The 23,341-nt window shown below is 37.0% G+C and overlaps 1 protein-coding gene across 2 annotated transcripts in view; it reads right to left on the bottom strand.

The window, feature by feature from the left end:
• Positions 1-3,759: 3,759 nt before the first annotated feature.
• The window catches only part of Cnep1r2 (CTD nuclear envelope phosphatase 1 regulatory subunit 2), a 30,772-nt gene continuing 11,190 nt past the window's right edge, over positions 3,760-23,341 (bottom strand). Inside the window, exons 2-5 of one of the 2 annotated variants that reach the window (XM_083129461.1) lie at positions 15,455-15,629; positions 9,488-9,559; positions 7,941-8,075; positions 3,760-4,390 (exon numbers count right to left, since the gene is read on the bottom strand). In XM_083129461.1, coding sequence (XP_082985587.1) covers positions 4,245-4,390; positions 7,941-8,075; positions 9,488-9,559; positions 15,455-15,494 — 393 coding nt within the window. In that variant the 5' untranslated portion in view covers positions 15,495-15,629 and the 3' untranslated portion in view covers positions 3,760-4,244. The remainder of the gene's footprint in view (positions 4,391-7,940; positions 8,076-9,487; positions 9,560-15,454; positions 15,630-23,341) is intronic. The other variant, XM_083129462.1, reaches the window with a different exon arrangement.

The following is a 23,341-nucleotide window of genomic DNA, read 5'->3' as shown; positions in this document are numbered from 1 at the left end:
AAATGACTCTGCCTCTTTGTATACAGAGTTAAAATATTCTTCATTTAGCATACCACGTAAAGTGTCAAGCACTGCATTAATTGCCTCCGCAATATCAAGGCTTGGTGACTGCAACTTGTTATTGAGTATTTCTGTTATGGACAGAAGCTCAATGAAAATAAACAGAGACGTCATGGTTGAGAATTTTCTCAAAAATTCATAAAGGCCTAGGGCTGCACATTTATCTGCTGAATCTGATGGTTTCCTCAGATATTTCAAAAGAGCATCATAAGTTTTTCTCACCGCAAGTAGAGACCTTATTTGGCAAGCCCATCTAGTGCTACTTACATTTTTCAGTTCTGCACGAACATTTAACTCTGTCTGTATTTCTACAAACCCTGTATGAGCTATTCTGGATGTAGAAAAGTAGGTATACAAGCACTTGAGGATATCAAAAAAATTTCCAACTTCAGGAATATCTGTACAAATGTTAACTAGAACCAAATTTAACCTGTGAGCATAGCAATGAACATATAGTGCAAAGGGATGTTCTTCCCTAAATAGCCGTTGAACACCACTATTTTGGCCACTCATGACAGCGGCACCATCATAGCCCTGACCAACACATATTGCATTTTTTGTATCATATTCAGACAGCTTTTCACAAAGTCGTGCCTTTAGTCCCATTGCACTTAAATCTTTAACATTCAAAAAACACAAAAACCTCTCATTAAGTTTGTTATAAATAAAATAGCGAAGACACACGCTCATTTGTTCAACCTTACCTATGTCCCTTGTATCGTCTGCAATAACTGCAAAATAGCCATTTTTATTTACCTCATTTTTCCCAGCAAAGCTGCACTACATTCCAGCAGAACGTTCTGGGAGTCTGGAGAAAGATACGTGGTATTCTTTGGCATAACGTTTTGAAATGTTACACTAAAATCAGTATCAAACTTCCCTAATGTCTTCAGAATTTCACGCACATTTCCTTGATTGAAACTTTCTTCACTTTCATCATGGCCTCTTTGTGCTATGCACTGCCTACCTGTGAGCAATAACACTTCAACAACGCGATAAGATAAGAACGGTGTTTTTTTTTTATTTCATTCACACTGGCATTTGTCAAACGATTAACTACGGTCCCCAATTTTCCTGTACTTTGGAACGTCAGCCATTTTTCAGTTGCTATTACATGAGAAGCAAATTTCTCGTGATCTTTAAATTTGTCTATAGCCTTTTTCCAGTTACGAACACCAATACTGGTAAATGCCTTACCTGACTGGCCTACGAAATGTCTACAGGGAAAACAAAAGGCTGCATCGTGATTAACTGTACTCAATCCACCGGAAACTTTTGTACCATACTTCATTAAAACACCTATTCTGGTTACCGAAAACACTACCTGGAAATCTGGAAAGAAACAGCTGTTTAGGCCCTTCGCTTTAACTGCCTAAATCTGAAGTGATGAAACTCTCGACTTCTTTTGTAGATGAACTTGGAGTGGGAGGACATGTTTCCGATTCAGCTGGTGCAGTTGAAGCAGGTACCTTATCTTCATCGAGACAATCTGTGGCTGTGCTGCATTCGCTTAAAGCTTCCGATTTCAGGCGCTTACTTCGAATAATAAATTTGTCCATTGTTGTACGAACAACAGTAAATGTCACAAAAAGCTTTGATAACAAACACACAATATCACAAACTCCGTAACACAAAACGCACCACTCGCGTAGCAACCGTTGTGGAAATAGAACAAATGATGGCGATCGTTTGCACTGTTGCCAGCTAAATACATGACGTGTCAGATGTAAGATCGTGGCTTAAAAAAAAAAAAAAAAAAAAAAAAAAAAAAAAAAAAAAAAAAAAAAAAACTATGTCACAACGAAACGATTCTTTCCCAGAATATGTATCTAGAGGTATGTTCCTGCATTAACAATTGTTCAAATACGTGAATGTGTATATATATGTTTAATGGAGCTTTGAGACCAAAGCGACACATGACTCTTGGCAACCAACCATTAGAAGTAAATGCAACTATAACACCATTAAGCCTTGTTTCCATGATTATGAAAAACTAAATATGCTGACCAAGGCAGTAATTTATTTTTATTAAAAACATAAACTAAATGTAACGTTTCAACCTTCTAGCAAGGTCTTCTTCAGACTCTGCATAAAGTACAAAAGTAACAACATACAAAAAAAGGGGGCATTATATATACACAAAAATTACTCCCTCCAGACTATTAGAAAGTTGTTTGGAACTTTCTAGCAGGTGGCTTTCACTTGCCAACTGTACTTTCACCTAAAAGGCTAAACATAAGTACTTCCATATAGAATGTGGCTGGACTTTTTATCACGCTCTTTTCCCTTCATTTTTCTCCCTTCTCCTCTCCTCTTTCTCTCTTGTTACTTTTGTACTTGATACAGAGTCTGAAGAAGACCTTGCTAGAAGGTTGAAACGTTACGTTTAGTTTATGTTTTTAATAAAATAAATTACTGCCTGGGTCAGCATATTTAGTTTTTCGTAAATGCAACGTTTTGAACCAAAGCAACATAAGCTGCAAGTGTCACTTGGCCTGTACCATTTTCTCAGGGAACTTTCAGACCGAAGCAACAAGTGGCATGTGTTGCTTGTAAGCAGACCTCAATAATTCATTCAACCTTTTGAACCGTACCGTGACCACGAGCTACACATGTGACTTGCATGTTGCTCAGACTGAACTGTTTTCATCGTGCCACTTCGGTCTGTTGTTCTTGCATGCATGGCGAATGTTTGCTTTATAGTAAAAGGAGACTGTGTCACTTGTCATCTGTGACCACAGTCTGAAAGCTCCTGTATGAATGTTCTCTATACTTAAAAATATTGTTTGCTACTTCATCAGAGATTAAGATTTAATTTATAATTTAGCCTGTAAATCAGAGAGAACAAATTGTAAGTACTGCTGTTGGAAAAAGGCAGGTTTTTTGATAGGTTCCTTTTATAATCATGATTAGGGCTCTGTAGTGGAATAAAGTAATGCTGTTGCCTTGTAATAAGAAGGGGTCTGAGGTTCAATCCTCAGTGGAGGCAGAGTGCTTCAGATCTCATTCCAAACTGTAGGTCAAGTCCAGATTTTTTAAATAGATTTGTTTGCCATTTGCAGCCAATCTTATTTGCTTATGCTTCAGTTATAGTGCCAGTGTTTCTCAACCACCGGGCTGCAAAAGGTCTGTTAAACCTAGGGGTTGACGACTAATTTAAATCTAATTTTATATTTGACAGCAAGTCTACATAATTGAACTCTTTATGATTATGCCATAGTTGATATATTAATATTTATTATTCATTGAGGGTGCATATTAATTTACACATAAACTTCAAAGATCAGAAATGTATTTATGAGTGAAATTGTTGGGATCAGGGCATCGACTTGTAAGAAATAAATTTACTGGGTTGTGGTCTCACAAAGGTTGAGAACCACTGCAACAAGCAGCCAAAATACATCACGAGTTGCTCCGTGACCAGGTTTAGCAGCCATTTAACCAAATTATACATGATTTACTCGAAAGCCACAATGCAAATATATTTTACTGAACACAAAATTTAATGTAAAGAGATTTGAATAGATTTTGAAAAGGTAGAGCAGTATTTTCTTTCGTGTTCGTATGACAAATTCAAATGTTGAAAATCATATCATACTACCATTAAAATCATATACAAAACTACTCTAGTTTCCTGAATGAATGGGAAACATTGACATGTTTTATTTTATTTTTTCAGTACTAAAATAATACAGATAATAGAAAGGAAAAGGTATATTTCAACATGCACTCGTTTACACTAACATAAGTACAAATGCAACTTCATTATTATCATTCGTTGTTGTAAGTGAAATAAACAAATCAATGCATTACAATACATTAAATTTATGAAAATTAACAATGATATCAAGTTACACATTTTTTGCTTTGAAGTTGTTCACTGAGAATCTTGCACATACACACAAAACTATTCAACAAAATTCCTTTTACTCATCCACCCATACTTCGGTAGTACGTATACAGCATTAAAAAATGTAACTTTACATTTTGTACATTGGGGATCCCTATTTACACTTACACTGAACAAATGATGAGTTCTTCTCTTCTGGAAAGATAACGAAGAATGGCATTGTCACTACACTTTCTCTTTATTAAGCTGTAACACTTTCCACACACAACACATCCCCCTGGCAGCTGCTGCTACAAGCAGAAAAAGCCATAACTGATATGCTACAGTGTAGCTGTCAAGTTGCGGTGGGCCGAGGTTTTAGTATCAGTTTTCCTGTATCGTCACATGACATGTTAAAATCTGCAAGCACTAATCTTGTCCGAGCAGTTATTATTGACGGCGCTATCACACGCTTGTGTATACCCATAATAAATAACACAACTGCAAAGAAAAGAAATTATTAATCAGTGCACTTTGAATTGATAAAATTACCGTTATATTATACCTTTATATTTTTAAAAGTCCTGTAGGATTCTAAAATGCTAACTTCAAAGTAATAAGTTTATTACAACGAAATATTGCTTCTTTACACAGAGGAAAATTTAAAATTTTGTTCTACCCACATTGCTGAATGACGTGTGTGAAGGCGATCACGCGATTCCAAGGTGGTGTCAATGTAGGGAAAATTTCAGTGTGTGTTATGGCTTGCTGAGTTAAAATCTTGTGTTTTGGTGTGGACAAGGTTCCAAACATTTGGAAAAAAACCTCCAGCAGAGACAAGTATCCAGATATGATATGAAAAGTTTAAGGCTATGTGAAGCTTAGCAGATTTGCCATGTAGTGGGAGGCCAAGAACGAGTGACGATGCAGTGCAGGGGAGCGTGCAACGGAGTTCAATGAAATCTCTTAAACGAAGATCCTTGGAACTGGGAGTGGCAAAGTCTACGTTACACATTATCTTATGCAAGAAAGTGAAAGCCAGGCCCTATAAGTTGACATTTGTGCACGATCTGATAGAAGAGGACTGTAACATGAGGAAGGAATTTTGTGAATTAATGTTAACCCGATTAAATGGTGATGGTGGGGATTCAGTCTTCATTCTTTTCTCTGATGAGGCCACATTCCATGTTTCGGGAAAGTGAATACACACCATTGCCGAAATTGGGGGATGGAGAATCCACATGAGTTAGACCCCCATAAGCGCGATAGTACCAAGGTCAGTGTGTGGTGCGCAAGTTTCCACGGACCACCTCATTTGATCCATCCTTGTTCGAGGAGGAGGACACGGTTAACGGCACCAGCTACCTGAACATGTTACAGGCATTCGTTAGGCATCATCAGAGGACCCATACCTTTGCCTGCAAGGTCACCAGACCTTACACCTTGTGATTACTGGCTGTGGGGACGTGTCAAGACTCAGGTGTATGCACAGAAACCGACAGATCTTGATGACCTGAAGTTCAAGATATGTGATGTGATTCACAACATTCCAGATGAGCACCATCAGATCGGATTCAATCCAAGATTGCAAGAGTGTTTGGACGTGAATAGTGTCCAGCTGGAGATCTGGCGATGAGCCAAACCACATAAAAACATTAATTTTAAAGTTTCCTCTGTGTAACAAACAATATTTTGTTGTAATAAACATATTACTTAGTTATAGGTTTTTAGATTCCTGCAGGACTTTTAAAACACCCTGTTTGTACAGTACAGATCAAAACTTTGTAGAAGATATAACATTATTAACAATGATTAGAAAAAATATGAATGAATGAAAACACTACAAAACGACTCGCAAATTTTACACTTGAATACATTTCTTAAATATTCATCAAGTCATCTATTTAAATTCTAATTCAAATTTTCTATATTGAATGGCGAGGTTCAGTCTGTGACTGTTCTAACCCAGTTTATACATATAACTCGTGAACATAAATCAAATTACAAAAAAAAAGTACAAAAAAATTAACACAAAGACAAAATAAAAAAACAATGAAGACTACGCCCAAAAAATAAAAATACATATTTAGACACATACATACTACACATTTCTGATCAGGAGATTCACAAAAGGATATTAAAATTGATACACATAATTATGCTAGTTTCGTGACCATGATAACTGAAGTAAATTTAGAATCATTTACATAAAATTCATTTTGCAGCTAGAAATCTCGATAGACTGCAATGGTATTGCATGTGAGTGAAATAAAATGATGTGGATTCAATTCAATATGGCGGATGACAAACAAATGGTCAGATAGGTTAATTGGTTGATTGATTGAATTGGTGTTTTAAGTCCACTTTATACACAGAAAGGCTAATTGGGACTGGACCTACAGTTTAAAGTGGGATCCGAACTACTGTGCCTCCACCAGGTATCAAACCTGGGACCCCTTGATTACAAAGTGACGACGCTACCACTACGTCATCGGGGAGGCTGATAGGTTAATTGGGGCTGGGCATACAGTTTAAAGTTGAATACGTACACCGAAATGTGCATTCTCTGGGAATCTAACCTTGGAAACTGTAATTACAAAGGTAAGAGCGTTAATCATTACACCATTCAGGAAGCTTAGAATCAAAGGCAGACTTTTCATCTTCTCAACTGTTTGTCATCCTTGTTGGGAGATGACAACAGTTTATTAACAAATATTTTTAGCTTCTTACAAAGAGCTAGTCTCTTCCACTGTCTGTGAGGACATTTTAAATTTATTCTTAATGTGTTGTGTTTGTCTTCTGCAGGTCCCTTTACAACCTAATGCTTTTAACCTCTCTCAAGGGTCTTCTTACATCCCTTGTTTTAAAATTTTAAGAATTTTAGATAAGGGGATACTTCCCTGTATACACTGAAAGGTGCAAAATGGCCTAAAGTGCCGACACACCCAACTATTTTAAATCAATCAATCAAACTCTTTTCAAATATCTTAGAACTCAATATTTTAGCTATTAGTTTAATCATTTGAAAGATATGAGAACTTCATTATTGAACCTTTAACTATGTACACATAAATGTGAACACTGTCTATTCTGATAATGAAGACATTTTTGTAATAATGTAATGAGCAGTTTTTGCACTAGCTGCCCCCATAGCGTTACAATAAATAAAACAATATTAATAGTTTCCGATCCACTAAATTAAAACAATACAAACTGAATATTCAGACACATTACTGCCAAGAAAACAATGTTATTTCATTTTTGAAATATATATTTTTAAACATAACCTGAAAACTCCATAGAAACGGCAAATCCTGCTTACGACAGTCACTGAGATGGCAGCTTATATGTGTGCATGTATGGGGGAGGGGGTCGGAGAAGAGAAGCCCTAAATTATAAGCTATTTATAGATATATCAGATCGATAAAATGATGGGTAATTTTAGCAATAAACCAACACACACAAATTAATCAGGCCCATCCATAATTTTTACATAATATTGATGTACACAGCGTACACAACAAAGGAAAATGTATTTCAATAAAGTGTTTCAATTTCTGTGCTTCATGTATTAAGATTTATACATCAATAACGTTATTTGCAGTGCACCTTTTTCAGTGCATTTGAAATTATGACATTTTACTATTGTTACCATGGATATTTGACTGTGATGAGGGGGGATATGTCCCCCAATTACTTCACACACTGGTACTAGAAAAGAAATAAAAATTAAAATATTTTCAATTGCTGTCAATGTCAGGGGGGGGGGGGGATAGCTTATTTTTACCATCAAAGTGTGAAATTTGCAGTCACAAAAAAAAGTTGCATGAATTTTTTATTGGGTTAACTTCATCTCAGTATTGTGCATCTTTTGTAAGTACTGCTTTTCATCTTTATCTGTTGACATTAATTTCTACATTCTTAATGCTGTTTCCAAACCTGACATCCAACTGCCTGCTCAACTTTCAAAACCTACTGGCCTATACTATTTCTGTGATATTACTTGCATTTCCCAGTATGTACATAGGTGTATTGTAAACACTATTCTTACCTAAAATAATACTTGAGATAGCAAAGAATGGATGATTCCAGAGAGACTGCGTGAACGAGACAGCAGAAGTTTCAGGGTCAGTCAACCAATGCCATGCTCCAACAGCAGTGCATATAGACATCACAGCCAGCAGTACTGAAAAATTAGGAAAAATAGTTAAGGAAGCAATTACACATCTCCACGAACAAAAAGGCAGGGCAAGCCGACAGAACGACAAACTTCAAATACTGACAATGAAATACTTATCCTTTAGCCCAGTGGTTCTTAAAATTTCGTTTCCGCAGACCCCCATGACATAATTCAGTATTTGAAGTGCATTAAATATTTGTTTGAAGTTCGTAACCAAGAATACATCATTAGAATTGCATTGTAATAATAATAATACTGAACAGTGACTGATGTAGTAATGTTACTTTAACAAGAGGAATGGTGCTACTACATTTCATTTACAAGTCTCATATTATGAGGCTTTATAGCTTAAACTTTATTCTGAGTTCTAGCTCTGTGGTTTACCAAATGATTTGTAATGAGAGTAAAAACATGTTTTTCTCACATGTCATTACAAGGTATCAATACCTTCGAAGCTCCCTTTCTTAGTTCCAGAAAAAGTATTCTTGTAAGTGGGCCTAGAAGTTTTGGATCACAAACCACGGAATGTATTTGACTTTTAAATCAGATTAATAAACTGACAGCCTTGAACCTTTGCGACAAGTATGAAGGTTTGTAACATTTCTTCCAGCCCCTGATGGCCCGTGGACCACAGGAGAAGAACACCTACATAATGTCAAGAATTTCTAACATAGAAGTTTGATATTCATTGGTTCTGTTTACTAAAATAATTGCATGCTGATAGTGTTATATTACTTACAATGCTGTAGAAGGCTGTGTGCAGAATTCAAAATAAAGCAATAATAATAATTGTACGGAATTTGGTTTAGAACATTTTACTGTAGAGTTAGTAGCAAAAGTGGTATACTTAGTCAGAAAATGTCTGAGCTAGTACAGTATACTTTAGCTCTTGATGGTCCAATACTTCGGCCAGTGGTTCCCAAACTTTTTCATTTCACGGCACAATCAGTGTTTCAAGATTTTTCTGCAGCACCCAAGTCAGAATGTAGGCCTATCTAAATCTTGCAAAGCTCAGTTAGTGTGGTTAGGTTCTTTGCCTTAAGTTAAAAAGTAAACACATATTCCAAATTCAGAAACATTTTATATGTAAAAAGTACTAAATAAGCACATATTTGGAATAAGTACAATCTCAGTGAAAATATTGGAACATTTCGTGGTGCCTCTGTAAGCCAACCACGGCACCCCAGGGTGCTGCGGTGCACACTTCGGGAACCACTGACATAGGCAATAGAAGTATTATTCAATTATTGTCAATAAGGTTGCCTATATATTACCCACTAACTACTGAAAAAAGTAACAGACAATGCAACTTTAGGTTTTGCAACCAACATTAATGAGAACATTGTAATAAAGCAAAAAAAAAAAAAATCACGGGTAATGTCATACAAAGATTTATTGCAAATTCAGAAGATACTTACTTCTCCATCTGGTCGTTGCTGGCTGCAAACAGGCTATTACCTCTGTTAACCTCCTCTCAAAAGCTTTTAAATCTGAAACGACAAAAACGAGAAATAAAAAGCCACTGCACTTAGGACACTAACAAGTAATATTAATTTCCTAAACGTACAATCCAAATAGCACTTCCTGGACATTAACTTCGATGCCAGGAGCAAAATTCATGTTCTGAAAATCTTTTAAGTGATACTCTGGTGAATTTTATTAAAACATCATGATGACTGATGGATGTTGTGTCGTAGCACCCTTTAAGCCTCAGTTTCTCACAAAACAAAATTAGTGAAAATTTGGTGAAATTACCCGGAAACAAGTAATATTTTCTTTCATATGGACACATCGACCATCTTACACTATATTATTAACATGACTTCCCATGTAGTGGCATACATAATATACTCCCCTTTGATTCAACATGTGCTGGCACACATGGCAGAGTGGTTAACACATTGTGCTACGACGCTAGGGGTTCTGGGTTTGAATCCCGGCCTGGCCATGGATGTTTGTGTGTCCATTTAGCAATTTCGTCACTCATCCCAATCTTCGCAAATTTGTCAAAACTGACACAAAAAGCAAAGTAAAATAAAGTAAATCAATAAACAATGAAGATTCGAGTTGTGTGGAGTTCACTCCAGATCAAATCCAAGAATCTCAGTATTGAATCGCGAGGGCAAATTGGAAGGTACAGTAAAACCTTGTTAATCCGGAGCCTGATAAGCCAAACTTCGCTTAATCTGACAGGCAAAAATAAAAGAAGAAAAAAGCAGAATGCAAGGTTTTAAATGTGGCTAGAAGTCAACAAGAGAACTTCCCAAAGAAAAGGCAGTCAACCACTGATGAAATTCTGTTTCCCACAGACTTTGTACTGTACTGTATAGTGTATTTACGCTTATGCCCTTTAAATACACCATAATAAACGTGTTTTGTTGCTATAAACTGAGTTTTAATGCACTTTCTACTGTTCTTTTAGGTTATTTCAGTTAATCCGGACTTTCGTTAAACTGGTCAACTTATCCCCCCCCCATTAGTCTGGATTAATGAGGTTTTACTGTAGTTGAATTTGTTTTTAAGTCCACTTTATGTACAGGAAGGCTAATCTGGACTGCATCTACAGTTTAAAATGAGATCTGAACCACTATGTGCCTCCATCAGTTATCAAACTCAGGACTCTTTTATTAACAAAGTGGTAAGGTATTTCAAAAAAAAAAGTGAATTGGGTATAGAAATCCGATAACTATAATTGATTGATTTGATTATTTTACATTATTTTTCTGCTACTTTTGGTAATACGAATGAATAGTGCTAGGATGAAATTGATGAATGGACTATCTGAAACATAATATAAACCCAACAAACACCTACCCCATAGAGTAATATACTGGCTGGGGGTCTGGGTGCCACACCTTCATTAGTCTGCAGAAATGCAGTTCAAGGTGTACTATGTGGAAGTGAGGATGACTTGAGTGACTTCTGAAAAGGTCATCCCTTACACCTCACATTATAATTATAGTGACTATTTATTGTAGACAATTTTGCTTCAACATTTTTCTACGTATTTTCAACCATTTACAACATGAATTTCTGTGGTGAAATTTGGGTGACATGTTTTTCAGGGTGGTAGGAAGGTTTATTGTTGCATCTTTTATCAATAGAAAGAAACTGATAGCACCAAGATCTGTAGGCATATTTCCTCCAGGATGTAGGTTGTCCTCGGAAACCTGTGAGCAAATTATTTTGAACAATCATGAAATGAATAGTATACTCATACAAGCATGTGCAAAATAATCTAACACGGTTCAGTTTAGTGGTTTTTATTTGATTTTATCTGCGAAAATCTGGGAAACCAGAACGACACGTCGCAGATAAAGCCAAATAAAAGCCACTATAAATAACTGTGTTAGTTTATTTTGCATCTACAAAAAGTGGTTATGCGAACCTTTAAGAACATTGACACAAGTAAGTAGAAGAATAGACATATAGTCACATATGTCCTCTTTATTAAAACTTCTTTTACAATATTTCAAGCCAGGGAAAGAACATGACTTAAAAGGATACCAATAAGGGAAGATGCCATGGTGCCATGTAAAGTTCACTATCGCATCGCATATTTTGAATTCAATACAAAAACTAATTTAGGTGGGGTCCAAAAATGACTGGTTATGGCCACCAGATTACATCATTCCACTTCTATTTCATGTCAACAGTCTACCTCTGTAGGTTAACTGCAACACACACAGGAGGATACTGATAGAATAGATGATACAACCATGACACAATCCTGCTCAGGATTTGAACCTGGCATCACTGTTCATTCTAGTTTATGTCATCTCATTGTATCCACACACATTTTTGGACAGATCCTACATAAAATTTCACTTGAGATGTAAGTTTAATATCTCATCAACAAATTAACATGGCACCTTGTATCTTGTAAGTCGAAGATAAATTACCATATATCATTTTGGCCTACTCAGCAGTCTAAGATAAACATTACAGATTCAATTTTGAAGAAAAAAAATGAGAAATAGGTATTGTTCACATACTCTATTTGACCTAATTTGTTAGCACTTGAGTGTGAGATGTTCAAACACAAATTTCATGGTGTATCTCTAGCAGAAATGAATCCAAAATATTTTTTACAATTTTGATTATTATTCTATGAAATAGTTGAAGTCCAACATATTTTGGGGAAGTTCGATTTCATAGTGTTTATATGCAGCTTTGGGAATATGGTCATCTACTAGAAATAAAATAATATTTCGTTTTGATATACAAAATATTCCTGTGGCATGAGCTTACATATACATAGAATTTCAGTTCACTAGCCAACAATGACTATGAATTGTCTTCAAAGTAGGGCCAGTAAGCACATTAAATAAATCTTATAGATTTATGTAGTTTTTCTGTACTTATGATGCTCCGAACTTAAATGAGGAGATTATCTCAACCCTTTGTTAGGTGTGTGGATTACCAGTGTCACCCCCTGATATTCATTGCGAGATTGCAATACTGTGAATTATAATGTACACGAGTGCCTTCCTGTAGCTGAACATTCTCTCTTTATTTTTATTCTCACCTCAGCTGTGAAATTCTGCTGCACTTCTAAAGCCCACACGATCAAAGAATAAAAACAGCCTTTTCATCTCCGGATGTTGGAGTTTCCAAATGCAATGAACAGTGTTGCCACATGCCTGATTTTTCCTCAGCCGTAAATGACACCTTCTGCTATCAACATGCACCCTTCGCTCCCAGTTCAGGGAGAGACAGAGAATCTGAGATCCGTTCATTTGCTACCCACTGGCAGCCGTTAGGTTTGCCTTTACCAGCTGTTTCGAAAAATTTTGCTGTCAGGCATAAGTTTTATTATGCAGAACACCACAGGCATTTCCCCTCACCATGGTTACTAGACGAAGATGATTGGTTCAAGACTTTATGTAACCCTAACTGCCTTTCGAAAGGGTTTCAAGTTGGTTCTCTCATAGCGCGGCCTGTAACACAATACAGGGTAATTATAAATGATTCATCGGGTTTTAAAGTGAAATATTTTCAAAACTACTAACATAATATGTGTGTGCTTATCATGAAACGAAAGAACACATCTCAAAGTCTAATTTCTTATATTTGCAACCTTGGCACCTGCCAACAGATGGCAGCACAAACCTAGTTTTCAAAATGGCATCTATGCAGCAGAATGCATTCTGTGTTTTGGAATATGAGAAGTGTCTTTCCGTTGTTACTGTACAGTGTACATTCCAGAGACAGTTTGCAACTGCACCGCCAGGTTACCAAAGCTTTCTGTGATGACATCCACAGTTTAAGGAAACTGGATGCCTGTGTCAAGGTAAAAGCACAGGATGTCCAAGCATTTCTGATGAAACAGTGGAGTGAGTTAGGGTGAGTTTTGTGCGAAGCCCACAGAAGTCAACGTACCACGCCAGTCGGGAACTTCATATTCCGCAGCCAACTGTCTGGAAGATTTTGCAAACCCGATTGCAACTGAAATTACCGCATACAGTTATTGCAAATGTTACAACCGGACGACCTTGTCAAATGATATGAATTTTGTAATTCCATTCAGGATGCTATGGATGACAATGGTTTTCTTGAGCTTCTGCTGTTTAGTGACGAGACAACATTCCATTTGAGTGGCAAGCTTAATCACCATAATGTTCATATCTGGGGTACTGAACAACTGCATGCTACAGTGTCTAAATCAAAGGTGTACGGTCCCTTTTTCTTCACACCCTGACATGCATGTCATTCCTCGATATGCTGCAGTTGTGGTTGTTTCCACAAGTGAAAGAGCTTTCCAATAACTTTGTATTCAAACTTGATGGGGCACCGACCCATTGGCACACTGAGGTGTGTCGCTACCTGAACGAAGAACTCCCATGCCATTGGATTGGGCAATATTCAGAAGTTAACTTAGCGCTTCTCCCATGGCCTCCTAGATCTCCCGATCTAACAGTTTGTGATTTTTTTTCCTTTGGGGGCATGTGAAAGACACATAAGCCACCACTACCAACAACTTTGGTTGAGCTGCTGGATCGCATTAAAGCTGCATTTACGACCATTAGTAGGGTCTAACATATGGGGCGAACTAGACTATCGCATAGATGTATGTTGTGTGACAAAAGGAAGCCACATTTTGAATATTTGTGAAAGTATGTCTGAAACTTGGACAGTTGTGTTTATTTTCATGTATCATTCTTTATTGTATGTATTATATATTTTTTAATGCAGCCCTTTCAAACCCGATGAATCCTTTATAATTACCCTGTATTATACTGTACAGTTAACATTAGTCGCATTTGTCAACCATGTGCCTACAAGAAAAATGTCAAAGTGCCAAAAGACAGAGCATACAGCAGATTCAGATGCTGTCCAACAGCCTGTGATGGCCAGGGCCTACCTACCGACTGCCGGCCTCACTCCCACTTGCCAAGGTGGGAGATCATCCAACCTGTTACGGGGTGACGTGTGGTCAGCACGAAGAACCCCCAGCCTTCGCTGTAGGTTTTCATGACCGGGTTATGCTACTCATTCGTAGCTCCCCAATTTCCTCACAATCGTGGGTGGTCACTGGTCCCGTACACAGGCTGAAATCTCAGGGGAAAAGTTGTTACGCTTCCCCCACGAGACTCGAACCTGTGCGTGTTCCCTAGACGGAGCCCAAAGCATGATGCCTCACACCACACGGCCATGGTGCGGGACTCACCATGGAGGTGGTTTAACGAAGGAGAGGAGGACACGGAGGCATGTACAAGTAAAGAAAGCAAACATGACACTGCTTCGGTTGTTACATATTCACAGGCATGGGTGACAACATGCCATTGACGTTAGGTTTATAATATTATGTCACTTAGAAGTACAGAAGAACTTAGAACAAAGGCACAAAAGGAATGTTCAGCATACAAGCACAGTATCCTTCCCAGTGTATTTCACACTCTAAAGACAGTTAAAGGGTTTGGCGACAGATGTCACCCAGGTGCCTACACACCTAACGCAGGGTTAAAAGAGCTATTAATTACGCAAATTCACAGTGAAACATACAAGTCACCTCTACTATCGGCAACATAGCACACTAATAAATCTTACTTTACCTATTCAAGCATACTTGTACTCACTATAGCAATACTTTTCATTCAAAGATCTCAACTACTGTTAAGACAAGCAGATTGTGTGAAGATCTACCAATACAGAGGGTTCAAACAAACGCACAAACAGAGAAACAAAAGAAAACTACGCATCCCTTATCAACCAATACTGTGCTACACACTTTTGCACATGTAAGCAGAATGTTTACTCCAACCTACTAAGGAGAGGGTTCATGCATGAGCAGACATCCCTTCCTTATCTGCTAAAAAAAAAAAAGGAGAAACTAAAAAAGTTTCCTTACTCATGTCCATGCATCAAGCGTTACAAAAACCCACCTGAAATTTTGTCCAATGTATCAAGGTTTCTGTCACTCATTTTCTTTGTAGTTGAGCAACTTTTTCACTATTCCCTTTGAAGATGCACCAAGAGTTTTGTGAAGAGATTCAGCAATCTAAACATATCACCAACAGACTCCTCATTACGATTTCTGCCCTCATCTGGCTTTAGCACCTGCAGTGACAAGAGACTGACCCTCAATATTCCGTTAACGATTTTCTAATATGCCACAACAAACGAGTGTTTATTTCATTTGGAGAATTGACTTGTGTTTGTTAACAATGCGATACTGTTGTAGCGACAAAAAATTATGGTTCCGTGAAAGGTTATTCCATTATTGACATGAGATGGGTTCATTTTATATGTTCCCGTCATGTTAATACAGTGCACAAAAAAGAGAATGAGTGAGTCTCGTGGTTGATTTGGCAATGGAGCGGCAGCCAGCGTGCCGGCGGTGAGAGTGCATCTGCTGGCATTTGGATCCACAGCTGTATGCTGACTTGCTGCTGGACGCGTGAGTGTTTCATTATCCAGATAGCTGGTGTCCAGTTTGCACATGTTTGTGAAGTGTTAAGGTGTTAACAAGTGTTTTAGATTGTTTTGTTTTAGTTTACGTATTACTGGTGCTTTTCTGCATTCTAATAATGCCATGCTATACATACAATTTAAAAAAACAAATTTTTATGTACAACTATTACTTCATTACGAATTCTTGTAGAGAAGTTAGAAGGCATTTCGCAGCAGAATTACCAGATGTTCCTGTTCACACAGAGACGGTGTTCGAAAACTTGTAAACAAATTTAGGGAAACAGGGTCTGTTCTTGATAAGAAGCGAAGGGTGAAACAGTGTGTGTTAGCTGAGGAGAAACTAGACGATGTTGGAGCACGATTGGAGGATACTCCTTAAAAAAATAACTCTCTCCAGCGCCTTGCACAAAAAAACAGACATTTCCATGATGTCTGCGTGGTGAGCTACCAAGCTTTTAAACCTGATGCCATACATTAGAAGAATTGAAATAAAACATGAGGAGAGAAATTGAAGCAATTTCGGTAGAGGAACTGATGTGTGTGAGAATTTCCTATAAAAAATGGGATTAATGTGTAGAAGCAGGACGAAAATATTTCTATTTCTAACAACTCTTGTGACAAGGTAAGTGCTCATTTTAATTGTAACTGTCCGTGTAATTGTACGAGCTTATGCGGATGTTGTATCCCATTTGCCAGCAGCCCCCCGCTCCGCAGCCAAGTCGACCATAAGACTAACTGTATTTTGGCTTCACTGATATGAACATAAAGTTTCTGAATGTGAAATTTTCTGCTTCAACATGAGAAGTAGGAATATTACTATACCTAAAGCAACATTTCTTATATGCTGGTGCTTTCGAGTTTATATACTACGTACGCTCTAATAATTTCACTTAAAAAAAACAATCCTTTTGAAAATTTTTCACAAGATTGAGTCGATTTTCAATCATGTTAATCAGCATTCAATTCCAGGATGGAATCAATTCTTGGACCTCATGATTGTCAAGTAATGTATACAGATAATTGCTGCAAGCTCATGTATATCTCCTCTCCACACTCATAAAAATAGCTGATACATGTTAGTAAGATTATTCAATATTTCACATCAATACAGAAGTCCAACCTCGTATCCAGTTACACAAATTTCACAGTAAACCTCTCATACACATATACTTCTAATAAATTTGCATTCTATGTTTTACAACAAGTGATCCAGATTCCACTAACTGTTATATGCACTTTTTTTTTTTTTTTAAATCCTAACTTGGTTGTTAAGCTCATTGATTTGCACCCCAATAATTAAATAATGAATGAACAGGAATGTGGATTTACAAATATTTTATGCTTCAGTAGCTAAGTGTTTCATCATGAATATGGTCACATGTTTTGCAATTTCCACTAAAGTGACAAATGATGGTACAGAAATGAACTAAACCCAAAATTCAGCAAGACAGACACTACAATGTTCCAATCCCAGTTCTAAGCTTTGGCAACACAGGGCTATATGCTATGTTCACTATGCCACCCGAAAGCCATGCTTACGAGCCAAAGAAACAACATTAGATCCGTTCGGCGAGCCAGACAACTTCAAGTCGCCTTGATGATCTTGCACTTTTAGCATCCGGCTGGCGGAAGTTGGCAGAGTAAAAGTATCCAGCCATTCAGATGGCTTGCAGCCATCTTGCAGCCGGAGAAGGTAGCATAATCATTGGTATTTTAATTGGGGGCTAGTATGAATGGTTGGACGAGGAATAGACTGTCTTTGATTAATTATTATATAATTTTACTTTAAAGTGAAAAGGCTTTATTTTTTTAAGGAGTCAAGGAAAAGTTGACTTGTTTCGTCTGCACAAGATCTTGCAAGATGGCGGCGTCTGTGGAGATATATATGTGGATTGGGATAAAGTCATTACAGGGATGATTATAGTTATACTTGGCGATCTGACAACATTCCTTGTATTCCAGATAACTAAATGATACTTTGAAAATGTTTAAATATTGGTTTGAAGTGTAAGAAGAGAGAAGTTGAGTGTTTTATATCAAGACCACGTTCACTGAATATCTCGTCTGCTTCAAAGAATGAAGAGTGTGACTTCAACGCAAGATTTGAACAATACAATCTACTTTAATGAATGCTAAGTATATATCCATAATGAGACCCAACGTGGTAACATTTTTTTTTATTCAGAATAAATATTTTGATTGAACTCTGAATATGAAAATAAACTCAAAATTGAATTTAATTACTTAAATTCAATTAAACATATGACCAAAGAAGATATACTATATTTACCCCTTTTCCGAGAATAGTAGCAGCTACTTCTTTTAATCTTTCCTAAATACATTTATTCTCCGTAATTTTCCCCTTTACAGCTTGTATGCTAGTTGTTGCATTGACTAGTTTCATCCACAGACCGCATGCAACTTGTTTTATCATCCGGCGATTCAGCTAAGATGATCTTAAGCCGGAAATTGGTAGTCACGTGGTTCCTCTCAGATGTATCTTGCAGTTGTCTGGCTCGCCGAACGGGGCTATTCCTGACAGGCATGCTATGATATGACATCATGTATTGAATGATAGTTGGGGAGGGGGAGCTACTTGAAAACCACATAGCTTCGGAAATGGGACTCAATGCACTGATCACACGTCACCCATTTAAACTCCACTTTGCAAATCTTGGCCCTTAAAGGGCTGTTGAGCCATGCAGTTTGCTTGGGTTTTACATTTGACCAAAAACAACAATTTAACAAGCTTTTCTTGACAAGAACACCACAAACGAAAATCTAAAATCAGTAAGCAAGGGTAGATTCTCGGTACTTCTATAAACAGCTCAGTTGATGCGATCTATGGGCAAATGGAAAGATGCATTGCATTGTCTTGTGCAGTCTTGTACTAAGTAATCACGATTAAATACTTGTTGCTGCAGAGCAAACATAGCATACACAGTGTAGTGTACAGCCAGAACTCAGGTTATTTTAAAAAAAAATATTTCATAATAAAATAAATACGTGGGTCAGTCAACAAATTAGTTTTGCACCCCCGTTAAAAATTCTGGTGCAGGGATATTTTCTTGCAATGGGTTGGCAACACTGCAGACATGTATCTGTGGCGCGTGACGTAGTGGCATTGAGGTGGCAGTTGGAGGTTGCTTGCTAACTTGTCGTGAACATGTTTTGGCAGCTGCAGGTGGCGTCCAAAGTGGAAGTGTGTGCAGTGATTCGGTTTTTGTGGGCAAGAGGGTGTAACTGCACAGAAATTTATCGACAGGTGCATGAAGTGTATGGTGAAAATGCAATATCACGTCAAGCTATCGCAAAGTGGTGCACCATGATTGAGAACGAACGTAAAGATATCGACGACGCTTACCGTGAGGGAAGACCATCAACTTCGACAAATGCAGAGATCGAATGAACTCATTCTTGCAAACAGACGCGTAACAATAGACTAAATTGCAAATGAACTTGGTATTTCACATGGAAGTGTGCATACAATCATTGCCGAGCATCTCTAATTCTGTAAAGTTTGTGCACGATGGGTGCCTTGGCTATTGACGGATGAACACAAAGGGAAGCATTTAGACAGTGCTCATGCATTTTGAAACATTATCAACATGAAGGACAGGAGCTTGTGGACAAAATTGTAACCGGAGACGAGTCATGGGTTCATCACTTCTCACCTGAAATAGAACGCAGTTCCATCTGCGGGGAAGGTAATGCTGACACTGTTTTTCGACAGACAAGGTGTAGTGTGTACTGAATTCATGCCGAAAGGTGGCACGATTAATGCACAGTCTTATTGCGAAACCTTAAAACGATTGTGAAAAGCACTTAAAGATCGACGGCCAGGTAAACTTTCGAAAGGCATTGTGCTCCTGCACAACAATGTGAGACCGCATACGGAAAGAATAACGTCGGATCTTCTGAGCAAGTTTCGGTGGGAAGTGTGGGATCACCCACCCCCCTTATAGCCCAGATCTTGCACCTTGTGATTTTCATGTTTTCGGACCAATGAAAGAAGGACTTGCAAAGCGACGATATCACTCGGAATGAAAGGTGTAAGCTGCAACCCGTCAATGGTTATAGGACGTTGGACATGACTTCTTCGCAGCAGGCATAGACAAACTTGTGACATGCCTTGACAAATGTTTAAATACAGGAGGTGATTACGTTGAAAAGTAGTCTTTGTATGGAACTTTTATGTGCAAATAAAAGTTTCGTGAAAGTTCGCTCCCGGTTTGTTTTCTCATGCTGTGCAACTAACTTTTTGACTGACCCATGTACTTTTCTTGAATCTTGATTTGTGAAATACGTCTTTAAATTTCACTATGGGATTTAGACAAAACCACAAAATGGAATGTTTCTTATGGAATATTTCTATCTAATTATACTGATCTACTTCAAGAATTTATTAACACACACTTTTTCCTCTGTGGCTTGTTTCCTTGGCTTTAACTTCTTTAAAAAAACAACTTTCATATGGATATGTCAAAATTTACAAAATTAGCTCAGTGCATATGCTTTACTAATTATTTGAGAAAACTTAAACTTTTACATGAAAAAAATATCTAGCCGTTGTTAATATTTAAATTTCTTTTCAGAAAATCAGATTATTAATTAAAGCTTGAAGTGGTTAAATAAAAATTTCATGCAAATAAGTTCCTCAATTAATTTTCACTTTCTCTGTACGTACTTTTTATGTAGGGTGTATACTGAATTTAAATGTTCAGGGATAGCTTTGAATCAAGAATTGAAAAACCATGTAGCTACAAGATTTCTATTAATAAATATAAAAAAGCAGTGTTTATTTTTAAGGTGAAAATATACAGGGTGTCCAGATTGGAATGCCCAAATTTGAAATTTTTATAATGAACATATGAGACCATTTTGTTTCATATGCCAGGTGGTAGACGGTAGCATAATTGTGAATATTTGAAATAGCTACAAGAAAGGAAGGTGACATTGTTTTGTTTTTATTCCAGGTGGTGAAAATGGCAACCAATACTCAAAAAGCATTAAAAGTATATATATGTGGGGTGCATGTAGAAGTGTACTAAATGTACTAATTGCTACTTTTCTCACAGAAACTTTATGACTATGTATATTCATTTGGATACATCAAATACATGTGGAGTTACAGACAGTTGCCATTAGGGTGTTTCAATTTAGACACCTTGTATTTCCAAAATCGTAAGATGTTGCACATGTTCTGATTAGATTTCATAGGGAAGCAATCTTTAAACTATTTGCAGTATACACTTAAGGGGAAAAAATGGCCATCTATTAAGCATTAAATTAAGTACCATTATCACATGATAAATGATATAACCGTTATGGAATGACCCTGCTTTAAACTGAACTTGTTAAAAAAACTGAAGTGATCTTAAGGAAAAATATATTCTATTGTGCTAATTTTACAACATAAAAAGCAAAAGCAGTTTCAAAACAGATGTACTGTATGTATGGTGAGGAATGGTACACAAAAATTATTTGGGCATGAACTTACTTAGGGTTTACCCAACAATGCTTCACTATAAATATTAAGTACAAGGAATGCTACAACTAGCTGTTAATGTGGGGAATGAATTTCATCCATGGTAGCTTTCGTCAGTAAACAATTCACAAGGTTACAAGATGCACAAAGGATATTTAACCCTTTCCAGACAAACATGAAGATACAGAGTATTTTTCCCAGGAGACTTTTTTCCCCCCTGGTTTTTAAAAAATCATAGAAAATATATTTTTGTGTAATGTTACTATTAATTTTTTTTATTTTCTTCTGAAATCTACAACACGTCCTCTTTCCACAAATATATAATATATTACATTTTACATAAATTTTCTCAGAGTTATGATTTTTTCCGTAACAATTTTTGAAAGTAAAAAAAAAACAAAAAACACTGTAATAAAAGTTACTGAAAACACATTTATACATAATACAGAAATAATTTGATGAAAAATAACCATAAAACTACTTCTTGGGATTGAAATTGTCACTAAATGTGAAATACAAAGCAGAATCCTCGTACAAAATTTACACAATGTGTATATAAGATACTCAATGCTATTTTCAAGAGTATAACAAAAGTGGCTCCTAATTCGACAAGTAAAAATCAGGAACGAAGAAAATGTGACACCTAGCGGTTGGAATTTGAAAGAGGTTGTTACAACCCACACACACAAGAGACACAGTCCGATTATAGCCTGTTGTTCATTCACAATACAAGTTTACAGGAAACGATGGGCATAGGTTAATATTGTTACGTTAAAATAATTCTTTTTGATCTTACGTTGCAGGATACTTTTGGAATATGTTTGTTCAATATTGCTTTCTTGCACCAAAACTATCAGAATAATGGTTCCATGCAAATGCATTTAGACGCATAAATCCTACTGTTAGGTTGACATGGGAAAGGAAATGCATCAATTTTGATATTAAATGTTTCTTAAAACAATTTCAGTTGACAATACTTTGGTTATATATTTGCAATGGAAGAAACAATAAAAGTGATACACAAACTACTGGAAACTACGAAGATAATTGCTTTAATTCATCAAAGTTCCAAAGTCCTAATAGATGCAAAATCAAGTACCCCAATTTGATATGTAACATTATTTTATTTTATTCAAAATGCTGCTTTTCATAGAAACCAGAAGTTTGTTAAATGCCGTTTCATTTCTTACTTTTGCATAAAATTCTTGTCAATTAATCTACCTGATTTAGTTTGCTGTGCACCACTGTGTACTAAGTGAACTGTTCCCACACCAAGACTAATATTGCTACACTTATCAAAATGTAAAATGTACTAGCATGTGAAATCCCTTTAATTTTACGATTATTAGTGAATGTATATTTCAAATGATAAAAATATATTATTATAAGGTACATACAGTATGCGGCAAAACAAACAGTACCGAAAGTCACGGACAGAGTGCACGCAGGTGCAAAATGGTTTCAGCTAGCAGCAGTGCCTGTGTGTCCAGTTGGGTGTGGACTAGCGTTGTGTGCAGTTCGCGTGAGGAGAATGGGACTCACAACAGAGGAGGTGTTTATTGTCGAGCACTACTTCCGCTCATACGGTGTTGGGCATCAGAATGAACCGAGCGTGAAGGTTGTGAAAACTCGGTTCGTGGAATGATTCAACAAGGTGGCTCCAAGCAACACAATAATCTTGTCCGTCATCGAGAAGTTCCGTCGTACTGGATCAGTGTTGTGTCAACGGAAAGGGATGGCTGGGCGCCGAAGGACAGTAACCACAAACGACAATCATGGACGTGTTCTGGATCAAGTGGTACGGTCGCCAAAGCGTAGCCTACGTCGAACGGCAATGAAACTTGGATTAAGTGACCGGTCTGTTCGGCGA

Source organism: Lepisma saccharinum, chromosome 1, assembly GCF_977018435.1.
Source record: "Lepisma saccharinum chromosome 1, izLepSacc3.1, whole genome shotgun sequence".
In the NCBI taxonomy this organism is placed as follows: domain Eukaryota; kingdom Metazoa; phylum Arthropoda; class Insecta; order Zygentoma; family Lepismatidae; genus Lepisma; species Lepisma saccharinum.
This window is presented reverse-complemented; position numbering and strand designations above follow the sequence as displayed.